Source organism: Aspergillus heteromorphus, assembly GCF_003184545.1.
Source record: "Aspergillus heteromorphus CBS 117.55 chromosome Unknown BO70scaffold_20, whole genome shotgun sequence".
NCBI classification, from domain to species: Eukaryota; Fungi; Ascomycota; class Eurotiomycetes; order Eurotiales; family Aspergillaceae; genus Aspergillus; species Aspergillus heteromorphus.
Window position 1 is genome coordinate 563,560 of NW_020290425.1, and position 12,694 is coordinate 576,253.

Genomic DNA, 12,694 nt, shown 5'->3' on the forward strand with positions numbered 1-12,694 from the left:
GCATACATACATACATGGCGAAAGAAAAGGAATAAAAAAAAAAAAAACAAGGGGGAAGGGGATAGGCGTGGGCGAGGGCGTCCGTCCAGCCAAAGGAACAAGAGAAAAGAAAAAACACGCATACAGGCAAGCAGGCAGGCAAGAAAAAAAAAAGAACCCCGCAAGCAAAAAGTCTATCTTTCAGTTCCAGTGTCTCGTTTCTCCGAGTCGTTCGTTCAGTCCATGAGTTGAGTAAATAAGTAAGTAAGAAAGTAATAAATGGTTGCTGTTGTTGTTGTTGCTGTTGTTGTTGTTGTTTGGGGTGTAGGTAGGTAGATAGGTAGGCAAGCAGTGAGTAAGTCTGACCAGACAGACCTGCGCCAATCAACCAAACCAATACCAACCAGCTAACAACACGACAAGCACAACAAACACAACACAAAACAACACAACACCGTGAAAGGAGATGTCCCGAACGCCTTGCTTTGGCTTTTATTACATGGTAGATGGTAGGTAGGTAGGTGGTAGATGAAAAAAGAGGAATGGGGCGAATTTTTAGCTCCATCCAAGAGATATGGAGGGACGGAAAAAGGGAGAGAGGTAAGATAATCAAGAAAAAAAAGAAAAAAGAGCAGAAGCAACCAGGGAGTCGAATCACCCCTTCATGGTAGCCAGGAACGAATCCAGGTTGTACTCCTCCTGGTACTGGCGGTCGTCCCAGAGCTCGCCGAGATCGTCCAGCCAGCCCTTCTTGCCCTTTTCTTTGACTTCGCCGTCGATGTCGACCATGTCGACTTCGTTGCCGGCTTGCTCGGTGGGCTTCTCGGCGTTGTCGGCCGTTTCGCCGAGATTGAAGAGGTCGAGTAGCTGGTCTGTGTCCATCGTGTTGAGGCCCGCGTTCTGTTGATTGACCACTGTCGAGGCCACGTCGATCTTGAAGCGTTGGAGACTGCGATCGTTAGTATGATCCATGTTATTTGAGTCAGGGGGGCTTACTTCAAGATCTTCTCCTCGAGAGTGCCGCGCGTGATCAACCGGTAGACGTTGACGACCTTCTTCTGTCCGATACGATGGGCTCGGTCCATCGCCTGGATATCCTTCTGCGGGTTCCAGTCGTGCTCCACGAAGATGACCGTGTCGGCTCCCGTGAGGTTCAGTCCCAATCCACCAACGCTGGTGGTCAGGAGCAGAACATCGTAGCTAGGGTCCGAGTTAAAGCGGTTGACGATGTCCTGGCGCTTGGTCGCCTCCACGCTACCGTCCAGGCGGAGGTACTGCACCGAGGGCAGAAGCTTGCGGAAGACCTCGCTCTGCACGATATCCAGCATCTCTTTCATCTGACAGAACACCAGCGCTCGGTGCGGGCTCACGTAGCTGGCCCCCGTGCTGAGGTCGCCCTCCGTCGGCGGGTCCACGCCAATGCCGCAGTCGAGCAGCAGGTCGCGCAGCGCGCTGAGCTTCGGCGCGTGAGACACGTCGCGGACATTGGACTGCTTCGCACTGAGGTACTGCTGGACTTCATTGTACTGCTTGTGGCCCTCCTTGACTACGAGGGCGGGCGAGTTGCAGAGACGACGCATGTACTGCAGGGCCTGGAAGATGTGCTCCTTGTCCGACTTCTCAGAGCTGCCCAGCTTGTCGGCGAGCTCCTTTTGCTCCTTCTTCGAGAAGTCCTCGAAGAGTCTCTTCTGCAGGTCACTGGGGTCGCAGTAGTAGTTCTGAATGATCTTCGGTGGCAGGTCGTTCAGCACCTCCTCCTTTAGACGACGCAGCAAGAACGGAAGCACTTGCTTGTGCAGCGCCTCGATGGCAAGAGCGCCGGCTTCTTGTTCCTTGGACGACGATTTGCTGAAGCGACTGGCCGCGATCGGCTTGGCGAACCGGTCCAGGAAGACCTTCTCCGTTCCGAGGAACCCGGGCATCAGGAAGTCGAACAGAGACCACAGCTCCAACACGTTGTTCTGGATCGGAGTACCGGAGAGGATCAGCCGGTGGTTGCTGACAATGCGCTTGACCGCGACCGTGACCTTCGCCTTGGGGTTCTTGATGAGATGTCCCTCGTCCAAGACGCAGTAGTTCCAGCTTATCGGGCGTAGCACATCACTGTCGTTCCGGCAGATGTCGTAAGATGTCACGACAATATCGGCATCAGCAAGGCTGCTCTGCAACTTGGCGCGCTCTACCGGAGGTCCAACATAGGCAACGCTGTTCAGGAAGGGGGCGTATTGCTTGATCTCCTGCTGCCAATGTCCCGAAAGCGACGGGGGACAGACGATCAGGGACGGCAGCTTGCGCACGTCCGCCGCCTGGGTCCGCTCAAACTCATCGGCGCGCATGTGGTGGTCACTCGCGACAATGCAGATCGTCTGAAGAGTCTTACCAAGACCCATGTCGTCACAGAGGATACCGTGCAAGTTGTATCGGTTGAGGAAAGCAAGCCAGTTGACACCTTCTTGCTGATAAGGTCTGAGCTCGGCCTTGATCGAAACCGGCAGCTGGAACTCTTCCACCTTGCGCACGTCCAGCATCTGAGACATGAATTTCCTCTCCCGGTCTCGTCCCTGGAGCAGCTTCTGAGAAAGACCCGGTGGGTCCGGGATACCCGCCTCCAAAGGAACAAGTTTGACCAGGGTAGCGAACGACGTCGTGGCGAGTAGGCGGACATCGTTGTCCGAGTCGCTCATCCGTCCCAAAACAGGCACCACGAGGAAGATGACATACGGAAGAATGCCGTCTTCCATCACATGGATGAGATGGTAGATGCACTCGACGGCTCCTTGGCGGTAGTGGACATCCAAGGGATCGTTGATTGTCGGTAATACTTTCTCGACCAGCATTGTCATGCCATCGACGGCTATGACACTGCAGAGCGTGGCAAAGCACTTGGCAGCTGCGTATCTGATGACCGAAAGCCGGCATTGCAGGGCCTTGGCAATAACAGGCATGAGGCCGACCACCCAGGGATACAGACCAGTGTCGAACTTGGGTAGCAGGGCGCGCAACGTGGAAAGGCCATCCACAACCTCCTGGCCCAGGTCGTTGTCGGGGTTGAGAATTTCTTCTGGGAGATCGCCGGCGAGGGCGTCTTTGAGAGGCCGCTCGACCAAAGAGGCCAGGTTGGGAACCTTCTCCAAAAGGTCGGCCCCAAACTTGACTGCCAGTTGCTCGAGGGCATCCTTGGCACCCCGGCGCATGATCCGCGCTTCCTTTGCCTCTCGCTCGAACTTCGCGGCATCCGGATGGTCGCGCCGGTCTTCTTCCTTGCGAAGCGACAGGATCGATTTCTCCAGGGTTGCGTTGTGGTGGAACTCGGGCGTCTCGGAGGTGTCCACGCAGCAATACTTGACCAGGTTGCCGATGACTTTGTCGACTGGGCCTCGCTTGGCTGCGGTGGTGTAGTACTCCACCAACGTCGCGACTGCGGTGGCAGAGCGCTGTTGCAGGTCGGCGTTCTCTTCCTTCTTGATGCTGTCCATCATTCCCTTGATAATATGGCTGGGTTTCTTGGGGATGTCGTGCAGCGCCACCAGCGCACCGGCGGCTGCAGCCCGCACACGCAGGTCCCGTTGCTCCCGGACACTCCTTGCCTCCTCGATCGCGCTTTGGGCGGTCGCGCGGGTGTCGTTGAGGACCTGCAGCGCGGTGATGCGTTGTGCAGGCGCCAACCCCTTCTTGAGCCGCTCGAAATCGGGCCCGACGACCTTTTCGGCATCCGTGAGAGAGAACGCACTGGGCCCCGCCTCGGGGTCTCCTTGGACGACGACCGCAAGGGTCGGCAGTCTAGAGCTAGGGACGTGGGCGTGGTCTCGGAAGGTGTTGAGTAACGAGTGGCACTGCGCACGGGCGACATGGAGGTAGCACGCAATGTCGCTGTACCACAACGGACGGTCGGCTTCGATAATCGGGCGCATCTGGTCGCACAGAATGGAAGTATACTTGCTTCCAGGGCCAGAGACCCTGGCGTATTCTTCCACGACCATAGCAGTGGAGAGCTGCGACGTGGAGGCCGAGTATTGGAGACCCTCCAAGATAGACTGCCAGAGACTGGAAAGCTCATTCCTATCCCAGAAGTGAAGCAGGTTCCCCAGCGCCTTTGCCGCATAGATCTTCGACCTCAGCATGGTGTCTGCGCCAACCAAGTCGATATCGCCCTGGAGCATGTGCCCATCCACGTTGTGGGCCGAAGGCGAAGGCGCTTCTTTCTTCTCTGCTTTCCGCCCACGCTTCTTCGCTCCGTCGGGGGCGGCATTGCCACCAGTCGGTGATGATTTCGCGGGTGCAGAAGCGCTCATTGGGAAAGGTACACCAGACGGCTTGATGAAAAGAGATGCGTTCATGGGGATAGGGTATCTGGGAACGCCGAATGGGGCGATGGTCAAGGTGATGAGAGGCTGGACATAACTCAAGAGGTCGGTCTCGGCCTGGAACGACCCCCGACTCTCGAGAGCCTTGAGCAACTCGGACCAGACCTGGAGGGACAACTTGAGCACGCCCTCATTCCGCTCTACCAGTAGATTTTGGAAAACCAAGCGCAATGCCTTCCCATTCACCCATTCGTTGGTACCCTCGCCCTCTAGTTGTAGGAAGGTCATGAGAGCACGAAGGACGGCAGACCGCACGCTGGTGATTGTGTGACGCAGGAATGGATAGAGACGGGGCACGAGGTTCCCGAACGACGACTCCGGATCAACCGCAGCATTGGCCTTCATGGCATCCAGGACCTCGCGGAACGTGCAAAGCTTCGCCAGAAGGTCCATGACGGAGCCGGTACTAGCACTCAGGTCATCCTGCAGGTTGGAGAGACAGTCCCAGACGATGTTCATCAGGCTTCCTAGCGTAGTCTGGCGAGTGGCAACAAACTCCTCGGCCATGGGCACGAGTGTAGCCGCACTCACCGCGCGAACATCGTCGTCGTAGTCACCCAGGCCCCTCATGACTGCCTCCAGGACACCATCCATGAGACTGCGGTCCTTTATTAGGATATCCTTGCGGACCGCCACTAGATATCTCAGGCCGATCATGCCGCCGTGGCAGACTTCCCAGATGGGACGTTCCAGGCCCAAGTCGTTCTGCATAACGATCCGGTACAGGCATTTATAGACAGAAACCACGGATCGCGACGGGAGTTGCGATAGGAGCGCACCCAAAGTCTGGCCCACCGTTTCCCGGATAGGAGCAACAACGTTGTCGGAGATGTAGTCACCAAACCGGTCGAGCATCAGAACACAGAGGAGACGGCAAGCCAGATCATCCAGCCATTTGCGGTTCAACGCATCGTTCTCGAGCCTGCTCTTGTCCCGTACACGTCCGGCCCCCGCGCCTTGAACGCGGATGACCTCTCGGAGGGCCATCGCAGCTCCGTGACGGACCTCCCAGTTGGGATCAAAGATATCCACCATCAGGAAGTCACACATCGGATCGTATGGCCATGAGAGACTGGGACCGTCGTCGGGAATTTCTGGCTGTATGAGGGGCTTTTCCGGGGCAACTGCGCCCTTGAACTCGGCGACAATCTTTTGGTCGTCATCGCCGCCTTCCGACCGTTCGAGAGAGAAGTAGTCCTGTTTCGAGTCGCCGTTGCGTTCCTCTCCGTTTTCCGTCTTGACCGGATGAGGCGTCGTGGCCGAAGGGGTGGTGACGTTGTCCGACGGTCTCCGTGCCGACAGATCAACCACGCGGACTTTGTTCGCGCCCATCCTCGCGCTCTGCTTGTTTTTGCGCTTGAGCTGGTTCAATTGGCGCTTGCTGAGGCCCGGCTCCTCTCCATTGGTGTTTTCGACGGGCGATGCCAGGGATGGCGTCGCGAGACTGTGGTTGTTGTTTTCCTTGTGGGGGCCTTCGTCCTTGATTCCCGGGGTCTTCAGGGCGAGATCGGTGTCGTCGATCAAGTCCTCCTCGATGTATTCACCGGCAAGTCCGAGACGGGAGGTCAAGGTTTTCTTCTGGTGCTGCAACCGGGATGCCGGGTCCAGGGCGGCCAGGGAATACTCGTACTCCTTGCCGGCACTCCCCAGCAGCCTCTTTCCGTACTTCAAGATCGCAGCCAGATCGAGGTTTTCCAGTTGAAGCAACGACTCCCCGGGAGACGAGGGTTGTTCCTCCTCGGACTTGATCGCTACATCCGCCGCATCGTCGTCGTCGTCGGCCTTCTTGATCGTTTCGCCGTCTTCCTCATTGGGATCGAAGGTGTCGGCGTTGGTCACGATCAGGCCAATGGCCTTGGCGGCAGCCGTCCGGGTGTCCCAGGACTTGGAGCGGAGATAGGGCAGGATGCGCCCGAGCAGGTTGAAAAGCTCATCGGGATGCTGCTTCTGGACGTCGGCAAGCTGCTGGGCGGCGGTGTTGCGGATGAGAGCGGTGCTGCCCGTCTCGAGCAAGCTGCGCAATGATTGGTCAGTACGGGGGGGTTGGGGGGGGAAGACGCGACGAGGCGACGAGGCGCCGAGGCAGAACTCACGTGACGAGACGGTCGAGTCTTAGCGCGGAACAGTTAGCGTCATGTACCAAACGGATGCGGAATGGACGGGACGGCCGAGGGACGCTTACCTGGAGGTCATGGCCGGCTGGGGCTGTCACGCCTCGGAAGTTTGAGGAACGAATGAAGTCACGTATCCCAGGCAAAAAAAAAAAAAACCAGAAGCCGCAGAAAGGGGGTATCAGAGTGAACTCAAATGCAAATAAAAAAGGGAACGTGACCCAAATGATCCAGTGATTCTTCCACCACTCAGCCCGCGACAAGCTCCGGATATTAAAGTAAGGTAAGGTAAAGGTGAGGTAAGGTAGGTAAGGTAGGTAGGCAAATAGTGAGAGGTAGAGGGGAGAGAGAGAAGGGAGGTATTGTAAAGTATACAAGACCGTTACACCCACGTCCCAGCCATCGAGATGTCAAGCGCGGACTAAATGGGCAAACTGGACAGTAGTAGTTCGAGGGCGATCGGTAACAGAAGTGGAGATCACCACGGGTTTAGTACACAAGTCGAGACGCGGGTAGGGTGTGGTAGTATTGAATCACCGGTCGCAGAAAATCGGGAGAGGGAGCGGGACAGGGGGGGGGAGAGGATATATTACTGTAGTAGAGAGGATGAAGTAATAAATCATGAGAATGAGACAAAGAAGAGGGAGAGGAAAAGTTGGTTGGTTGGTTGGTGATTGATTGAATAAGAAGGGGAGGTGGTGGTAGTGGTGGTAGTGGTGGTGCCTGCGTGCGGATAGTGGTGGTAGCAAGCAAGCACAGGTCAAGCAGGTTCCAGCGGGCAAATGCGCAGGAGTATCAACAAGTCGACCTCGGGGTCCTGCTTGGGCTCCGTCCCCTCGAGGTCACGCAGCCTGTTTATATCATTGGGGGCATCTTTGCCTGGGCGCGCCTACCCATACTTGGGCCCTGCGCGCTAGTCCCCTCCCGGCCTAGCCGGGCCCACTCCCGTAAAGGTTTTCTGTGTGTCACGTGATGGCTCCCTGCGCCAACCGCCGCCTGGATCGACAGGCGCGAAATTGTTGCGAATGCGCTGCAGGCTGAGCCTCTGTCCAGTCGGAGAGGAGAACCAGTCGTGGATGACTATTTAGGTCCAGATAGTTAGATGGTGAATCTGAATTATTATGGGCTTGTGGACCTGTGGGCTGCTAAACGACGGACGTGGACTATCTATTGCCCTCGACCGAGGGTACGTACACTACGGAGTAGCAGAAATAATACTATAATATATAAAATTACGTTCCCATCAAGACCGCCATGTGAGCTTGTTTCGATCGCCCAATACCGTGCCAAGAAATGCCAGATGGCCTCACCTGCCAGGCCCGGCATTCGCGGGTCACCCGGACCACTGTCCTGAGTCTCTCTCCGGACTTACTCTGTGTAGACTATATTGTACCCCGAAGGGCGAATATTCTGACAGCGGCCTGGCAGAGAAGCCTAAAGTCTCTCTCCCCAGGCATCTGTTCCCGGTCGATGACGTTGGGGCTGTCCTCCAATCAGATGGCGCGCATTTCGGATGGCATCCCCAGGGCCCCAGTTATATATTCCATATCTCACACATCACATCGTACAAACCCATCTCGTCTGGATCCGATAGAGAGACGCGCTATTTACTCGACCGTTTCATCTGGAGTAGCGATGTATGGTTATTGATGCCGGAATCAATACTTGCAAGTGAATTAAGTGGTTTGCCGTGATCCGAATGCAGATACTAGATACCACAGAGCAGAGGTGTATTTATATAGTTCATCCATGGGATATTTCTCGGCATCGTGCCAGCTACCCATTCGAGCAAAAACACTGTATCGAAAATCCTCCAGATTTTCCCTGAATTCTGCAAGCAACCAATCTACCGGGGAAAAGACTTTATACGATACTATCACCGACCGGAGGATTGCAATTATCCTATCCATATGTCGTCATGAAGTCACAAAATACGACTACCCCGCCCTACAGCTACGACAGCTACGACGTGACCAATAAGAAATCCGACTCAAGTTCCCAGCTCATCCGATCGGTGAAGCAGTCCATTTCTATACATTGACGGACTCCAAGGGGGGGGGGTTTAAACAGAAAAAGAAAACAGCAAAGCCTTGGTAATGAAACAATCAACACGTAACCGCACTCCCGAATTGTGCATCTCCTCTATTCTTTCGCCAAAAACGCTGTCGCCTCTTCTTCTTTCCCTAGCAGTCCCAGACTGCGGATCTGTTCGGCCTTGGGCGCGTTCTCACGAGGGTGGGCGGCCTCAGCCTTGCGGTAGGCGGCCTGCATCTTCATCGTCCGGAGAGCCTGTCCGTCGAGGGGTATTGTCAGCGAGCACGTTCAAGGGGGGGAGGGATTGAGATCGTTTCGGATCCAGACACAGCGAGGGATCCGTGCTGGGACGAGGGCCGTACTTCTTTCTTGTGGTGCAGGCACTCGTAGTAGTCCTCCAGGGCGGGCATGCACTTCTTCTTGCCGGTCTCGCCCTCGCCACTATTGACGACGTAGCAGCCGAGCACTTCCTGCCAGAAGTTGTAGCAGCGGGAAGGACCTGCACAGAGCATCCAAGTTAGCTAGCTGACCAGGTCCGCGGGAGGGGGACACGGCGGGCCTGAAATGGCGCGATTTCCCGGGACGGGGAGCGTCGATGACAGGGGAGGCCGATAGAGGGAGGCACGTACCGCCATTGAGACCGAAACCGGAAGCCATTGTGAGGGAGGTTGGTGGGGGAGGACGGGGTGGGAGGCGGAGGGGAGGCGTTGCGAGGGAGCGGGCGGAGGTGAGGATGCGAATGGATGAGGTTCTGCGTGCCGGTGATTCGCCTTCGCCGCTTTCCGCTTTCCGCTTCTGCCCCGGCGGTGGCCCGAGCACCTGACGTCTGTGTTGCTTGCTGGTCTCCCGAACACATCACCCTCTTGGCCTCTTTGTCCTCTCCGCGACCTCGCTGCTGCTCTAGGCTTAGATCTCATCACTATGGCGGTCCTCCCGGGGCTTTCAGGTGCTCGTGCGATCCTTCTGGCCACCCATCTCTGCGCCAACGGCGATGTCGCTGCGCTCCCGTCGCTACAGGCCCAATTCCCTACCTACCTCCCACTCGAGCGTGTCTTGCGCATCATCCTGACCTTCCTCCCCGAGAGTGCGGAGCCCAGTACCTACATCCCAGTGCTGCAAGCACTGGTCGATGGACCGCTGCAAGGAGCCAATACCGACAGCACTGCCATCAACACCACGTCCATCCCAGATCTATCCGAGGCCGTGGTGAGGAAACGTGTACGGAAGATCCGTTTACTACCGCTGCAGTACCCCGACGAGGACACCCAGGATTCGTCTGACCTGCTGGCCCAATTCCTGATTCACCGGGCCCATCGCATCGACTCAGAGACTGCACTGCAACCGCTCGTCCTCGACCTCCTCTTGCCCTTCTACGAACGCTCGCCAACGCTACGCACGTGGCTGATCTCCAGTCTACTCCCGCTACTCCGCTTAAACTACGAATACTACCCCAGCCCGGACGAGACATTCTCGGTGGAGATTCTGGAGTCTATGGACAACAGCATCGCCATCAACGTTCTTCTTTCGATGACCAGTGCGACGAAAGGCAGCATGGACTTGGTAAAGAATCTCCGGGGGCTCGTTGGGGCGTGGATGTACGGCAGCAATCGCACCAAGAGACGGAGGCTCAATGAAGCGGCGCAAGAGAATGCCATCACTCTGCCCCAGGATGGAGCACAGCCAAAAACAACTGCGGGCGTCGGGTGGCAGCAAGTGAACGAGTGGTTGCTGGCGCGCAGTCTGGTCGACCACGAGAGCGCGGTCAACGCCTTTGTCAACTGGGACGGGCCTGAGGATGTTGACCTCGGGGGCTATGCCGAAGAAAGTGAAGGCCTACCGAGCGAGGAGCTGAGCGATCTGCGCACTCGATATGGTCAGACTGGACTGGCAGTTGTGTATGCGAACTCCGACCCCAGCGGGACTGCTTTGGAGGGTTCCATTCGGGTTCTGGCACGCATCGCCGATTTCTTGAAGCTGGGAGAATCTTCATATCTCACATCCGATATCTCAGAACTTCCGACGGTGAAGTTCGATTCCGAGCTGATCTCATCAACCTCAAGAGTGTCCCTGATGCAGAATGCCCTGCTGGTCTCTTCAAACCCGTTGACGCGTCCTTCTTGCTCCTCTATATCATTCCTCAGCGCAATTTGCGTCTCTCTCCGGATATTGAACGAGTTTGGCCATCCTACCCCGTCCAGGACAGCTTCAAATATATGTCTTCATTGTAATGAAGAAACGCAGCTGCTTGAATTGCGCAACATAGTTGCTTCTGCCGTGAGACAAGCAAAGTCTGGCCGTGATTGGAACAAGACCCGCCAACAATTGCTCTGGCTGCGAGATTGGCAAAGTGATCGCTCGGACATTCCAGAACAACTTACCTGTCATGGCCTCTTCTGGAAAGTCCCGCAGGAAACCGTCGATGCCGAGATCTTGAAAGCACTGTTGGAAGTGAGAGGTGAGCGTGCATCGACCCGTCTTTCTCGGCGAGACTAAACACTAACGAGTATAGAATACAACCTTGCCGTGAGCATCTACATAGACGCCGGCTCGAGTCTGAGCCAGACACAAGTCGAGGGGGCTGTCAAAGAGGCCATCTTCGCCGCGTACGACAATGCAAGCAACGGCAATCGGACTCGGGGCGGCATGAAGAAAGCATACGACATGTAAGTCATCATAGAAGCCCATCATCATTCCGACCAGAAGCTAACCCCCCAAAGCCTACAAGCTTTTCAACCGCACTTCGCGGATTCTGCCTCGTTCAAGCAGATCCAGGCTCTGATCTCCGCAACTCACGCCCTATCCTTCTACTCTCTTACCCTGCAGCACGGCGTCCCCTTCCAACCCGTCAGCATTCGCGTCCACCCCGATCCTCTCTCTCTGATCGAGAAAATCCTCGACCAAAACCTCAAGAGCTACACCAAGGTCGACGACCTGCTAGCGATCGGCCGGAACCTCGTCGCTGCAGGCGTATTTGCTCATGTCACCGATGAGAACGACTCCCCATTCTCGTCTCCTCCCTCCAAGGAAGACACCCTCATCACCGCCGAACGCCGCATCATGTCCCTCGCCATCTCCTCTGCCCTTTCCTCCCACGACTTCGGCACCGCGTACTCCTACATCCTCACCCGCCTCACTCCCCCATCCCTTCTCCCCACCTCGTCCCCTCTCACCAACCCCTCCCCCATCAAAGACGACATCACCTGGCGTGCTGTCTACAACGCCGGCCGCTACCGCGCCCCCGCCACCAGCACCACCCCCAACAACCAAACCCAGATCACCCACCTCTCCCAACGCATGGAACTGCTCTCTCTCGCCCTCGTCCTCGCACCCACCCCCGACCCCCTCCCTGAAATCCTCGGTGCCTGGCGCCGCTGCGACGAGGAACTTTCCAACCTCCGCGCGCGCGAATCCGAAGAAGAAGACCTCTGGGACTCCAAAGGCGACACCATCCCCGGCGGCTTCGGCCCCACGGATAGCGAACAAGACGCGCTGGAGACCCGACAACACCACGCGCGTCGCGCGCGCGCCCACGCCTCCAACAACCGTCTCAACCACGAAGAAGCACCCATGGGTCTATTCGAGGTCGCTCGCGGCGCCGCGCTCGCCCTACAGAAGAACGCCTTCCCACTCCGCGCCGCCGCGTCAGCGTCAGTACCGCCGGCATCAGACAACCACCCCGCCGCCCCTGCATCCTCATCCCGGAGTCACATGCGCACCGCGTCCTCCACATCCGACGACCAGCACGACGAAAGCCGCGTTCGAAAACGCGACGTCGTCAGCAACATGGTCACGGATGGGCTGGTCAGTGGATTGGGCTGGGTGCTGGGTGCTCAGCCTGTCAATCGGTAATGAGATTTGCGTTTATCCATTTATATTTATTCATTTGTCCATATATCCATGCATCTACCTATCCATTCTATCCATCTATGCATACATTACCTCTTTTCCTGTTTTACTTAGCCAGGTGGTATATGTGTGTCTGTTATGTACTGTGTCAATTAACGAAGTATGATACGTCATTAATATCTATCTCCCTTACCTCTTCTTCCGACCTACCTACCTACCATATGTTCCTCACGCATATGCATATGTCCTCCTCATCTTTCATGATCTTGTATTGTATTGGTATTTCATTACATGGCATGGATGGTATAGACATATCCTTTTTATTGTATTCTATTCTATTCCATTCCCATTCTTGTTTAG

The 12,694-nt window shown here is 56.3% G+C and overlaps 3 protein-coding genes across 3 annotated transcripts; 1 reads left to right on the forward strand and 2 right to left on the reverse strand.

Moving 5' to 3' along the window:
• Positions 1 to 633: 633 nt before the first annotated feature.
• Positions 634 to 6,536, reverse strand: BO70DRAFT_354295 (DNA-binding ATPase; the record flags this gene model as incomplete). The annotated part of the gene is made up of 3 exons (XM_025541857.1): positions 634 to 928; positions 976 to 6,357; positions 6,526 to 6,536. 3 exons carry the CDS (start codon positions 6,534 to 6,536, stop codon positions 634 to 636), a joined length of 5,688 nt encoding a protein of 1,895 aa, XP_025397691.1.
• A 1,901-nt stretch (positions 6,537 to 8,437) lies between these two features.
• On the reverse strand, positions 8,438 to 9,153 carry BO70DRAFT_363928 (uncharacterized protein). The gene is made up of 3 exons (XM_025543682.1): positions 9,118 to 9,153; positions 8,851 to 8,987; positions 8,438 to 8,743 (listed from the first exon to the last, which is right to left on the reverse strand). Exons 1-3 carry the CDS (start codon positions 9,143 to 9,145, stop codon positions 8,597 to 8,599), a joined length of 312 nt encoding a protein of 103 aa, XP_025397692.1. The 5' UTR covers positions 9,146 to 9,153; the 3' UTR covers positions 8,438 to 8,596.
• A 216-nt stretch (positions 9,154 to 9,369) lies between these two features.
• BO70DRAFT_318625 (secretory pathway Sec39 family protein) lies at positions 9,370 to 12,615 on the forward strand. The gene is made up of 3 exons (XM_025540420.1): positions 9,370 to 10,943; positions 10,998 to 11,151; positions 11,206 to 12,615. The coding sequence occupies exons 1-3, from the start codon at positions 9,410 to 9,412 to the stop codon at positions 12,335 to 12,337; spliced, it is 2,820 nt and encodes a 939-aa protein (XP_025397693.1). The 5' UTR covers positions 9,370 to 9,409; the 3' UTR covers positions 12,338 to 12,615.
• The last annotated feature ends 79 nt before the right edge of the window (positions 12,616 to 12,694 follow it).

Bases quoted from the DNA above. Each gene is read 5' to 3' on its own strand.
- BO70DRAFT_318625 (XM_025540420.1), top strand. From the start codon at position 9,410: ATGGCGGTCCTCCCGGGGCTTTCAGGTGCTCGTGCGATCCTTCTGGCC. The intron at 10,944-10,997 runs GTGAGCGTGCAT...TAACGAGTATAG, and splicing joins AGCACTGTTGGAAGTGAGAG to AATACAACCTTGCCGTGAGC. The intron at 11,152-11,205 runs GTAAGTCATCAT...AACCCCCCAAAG, and splicing joins ATGAAGAAAGCATACGACAT to CCTACAAGCTTTTCAACCGC.
- BO70DRAFT_363928 (XM_025543682.1), bottom strand. From the start codon at position 9,145: ATGGCTTCCGGTTTCGGTCTCAATGGCG. The intron at 8,988-9,117 runs GTACGTGCCTCC...TGCTCTGTGCAG, and splicing joins CGGTTTCGGTCTCAATGGCG to GTCCTTCCCGCTGCTACAAC. The intron at 8,744-8,850 runs GTACGGCCCTCG...CTCGACGGACAG, and splicing joins GCCTGCACCACAAGAAAGAA to GCTCTCCGGACGATGAAGAT.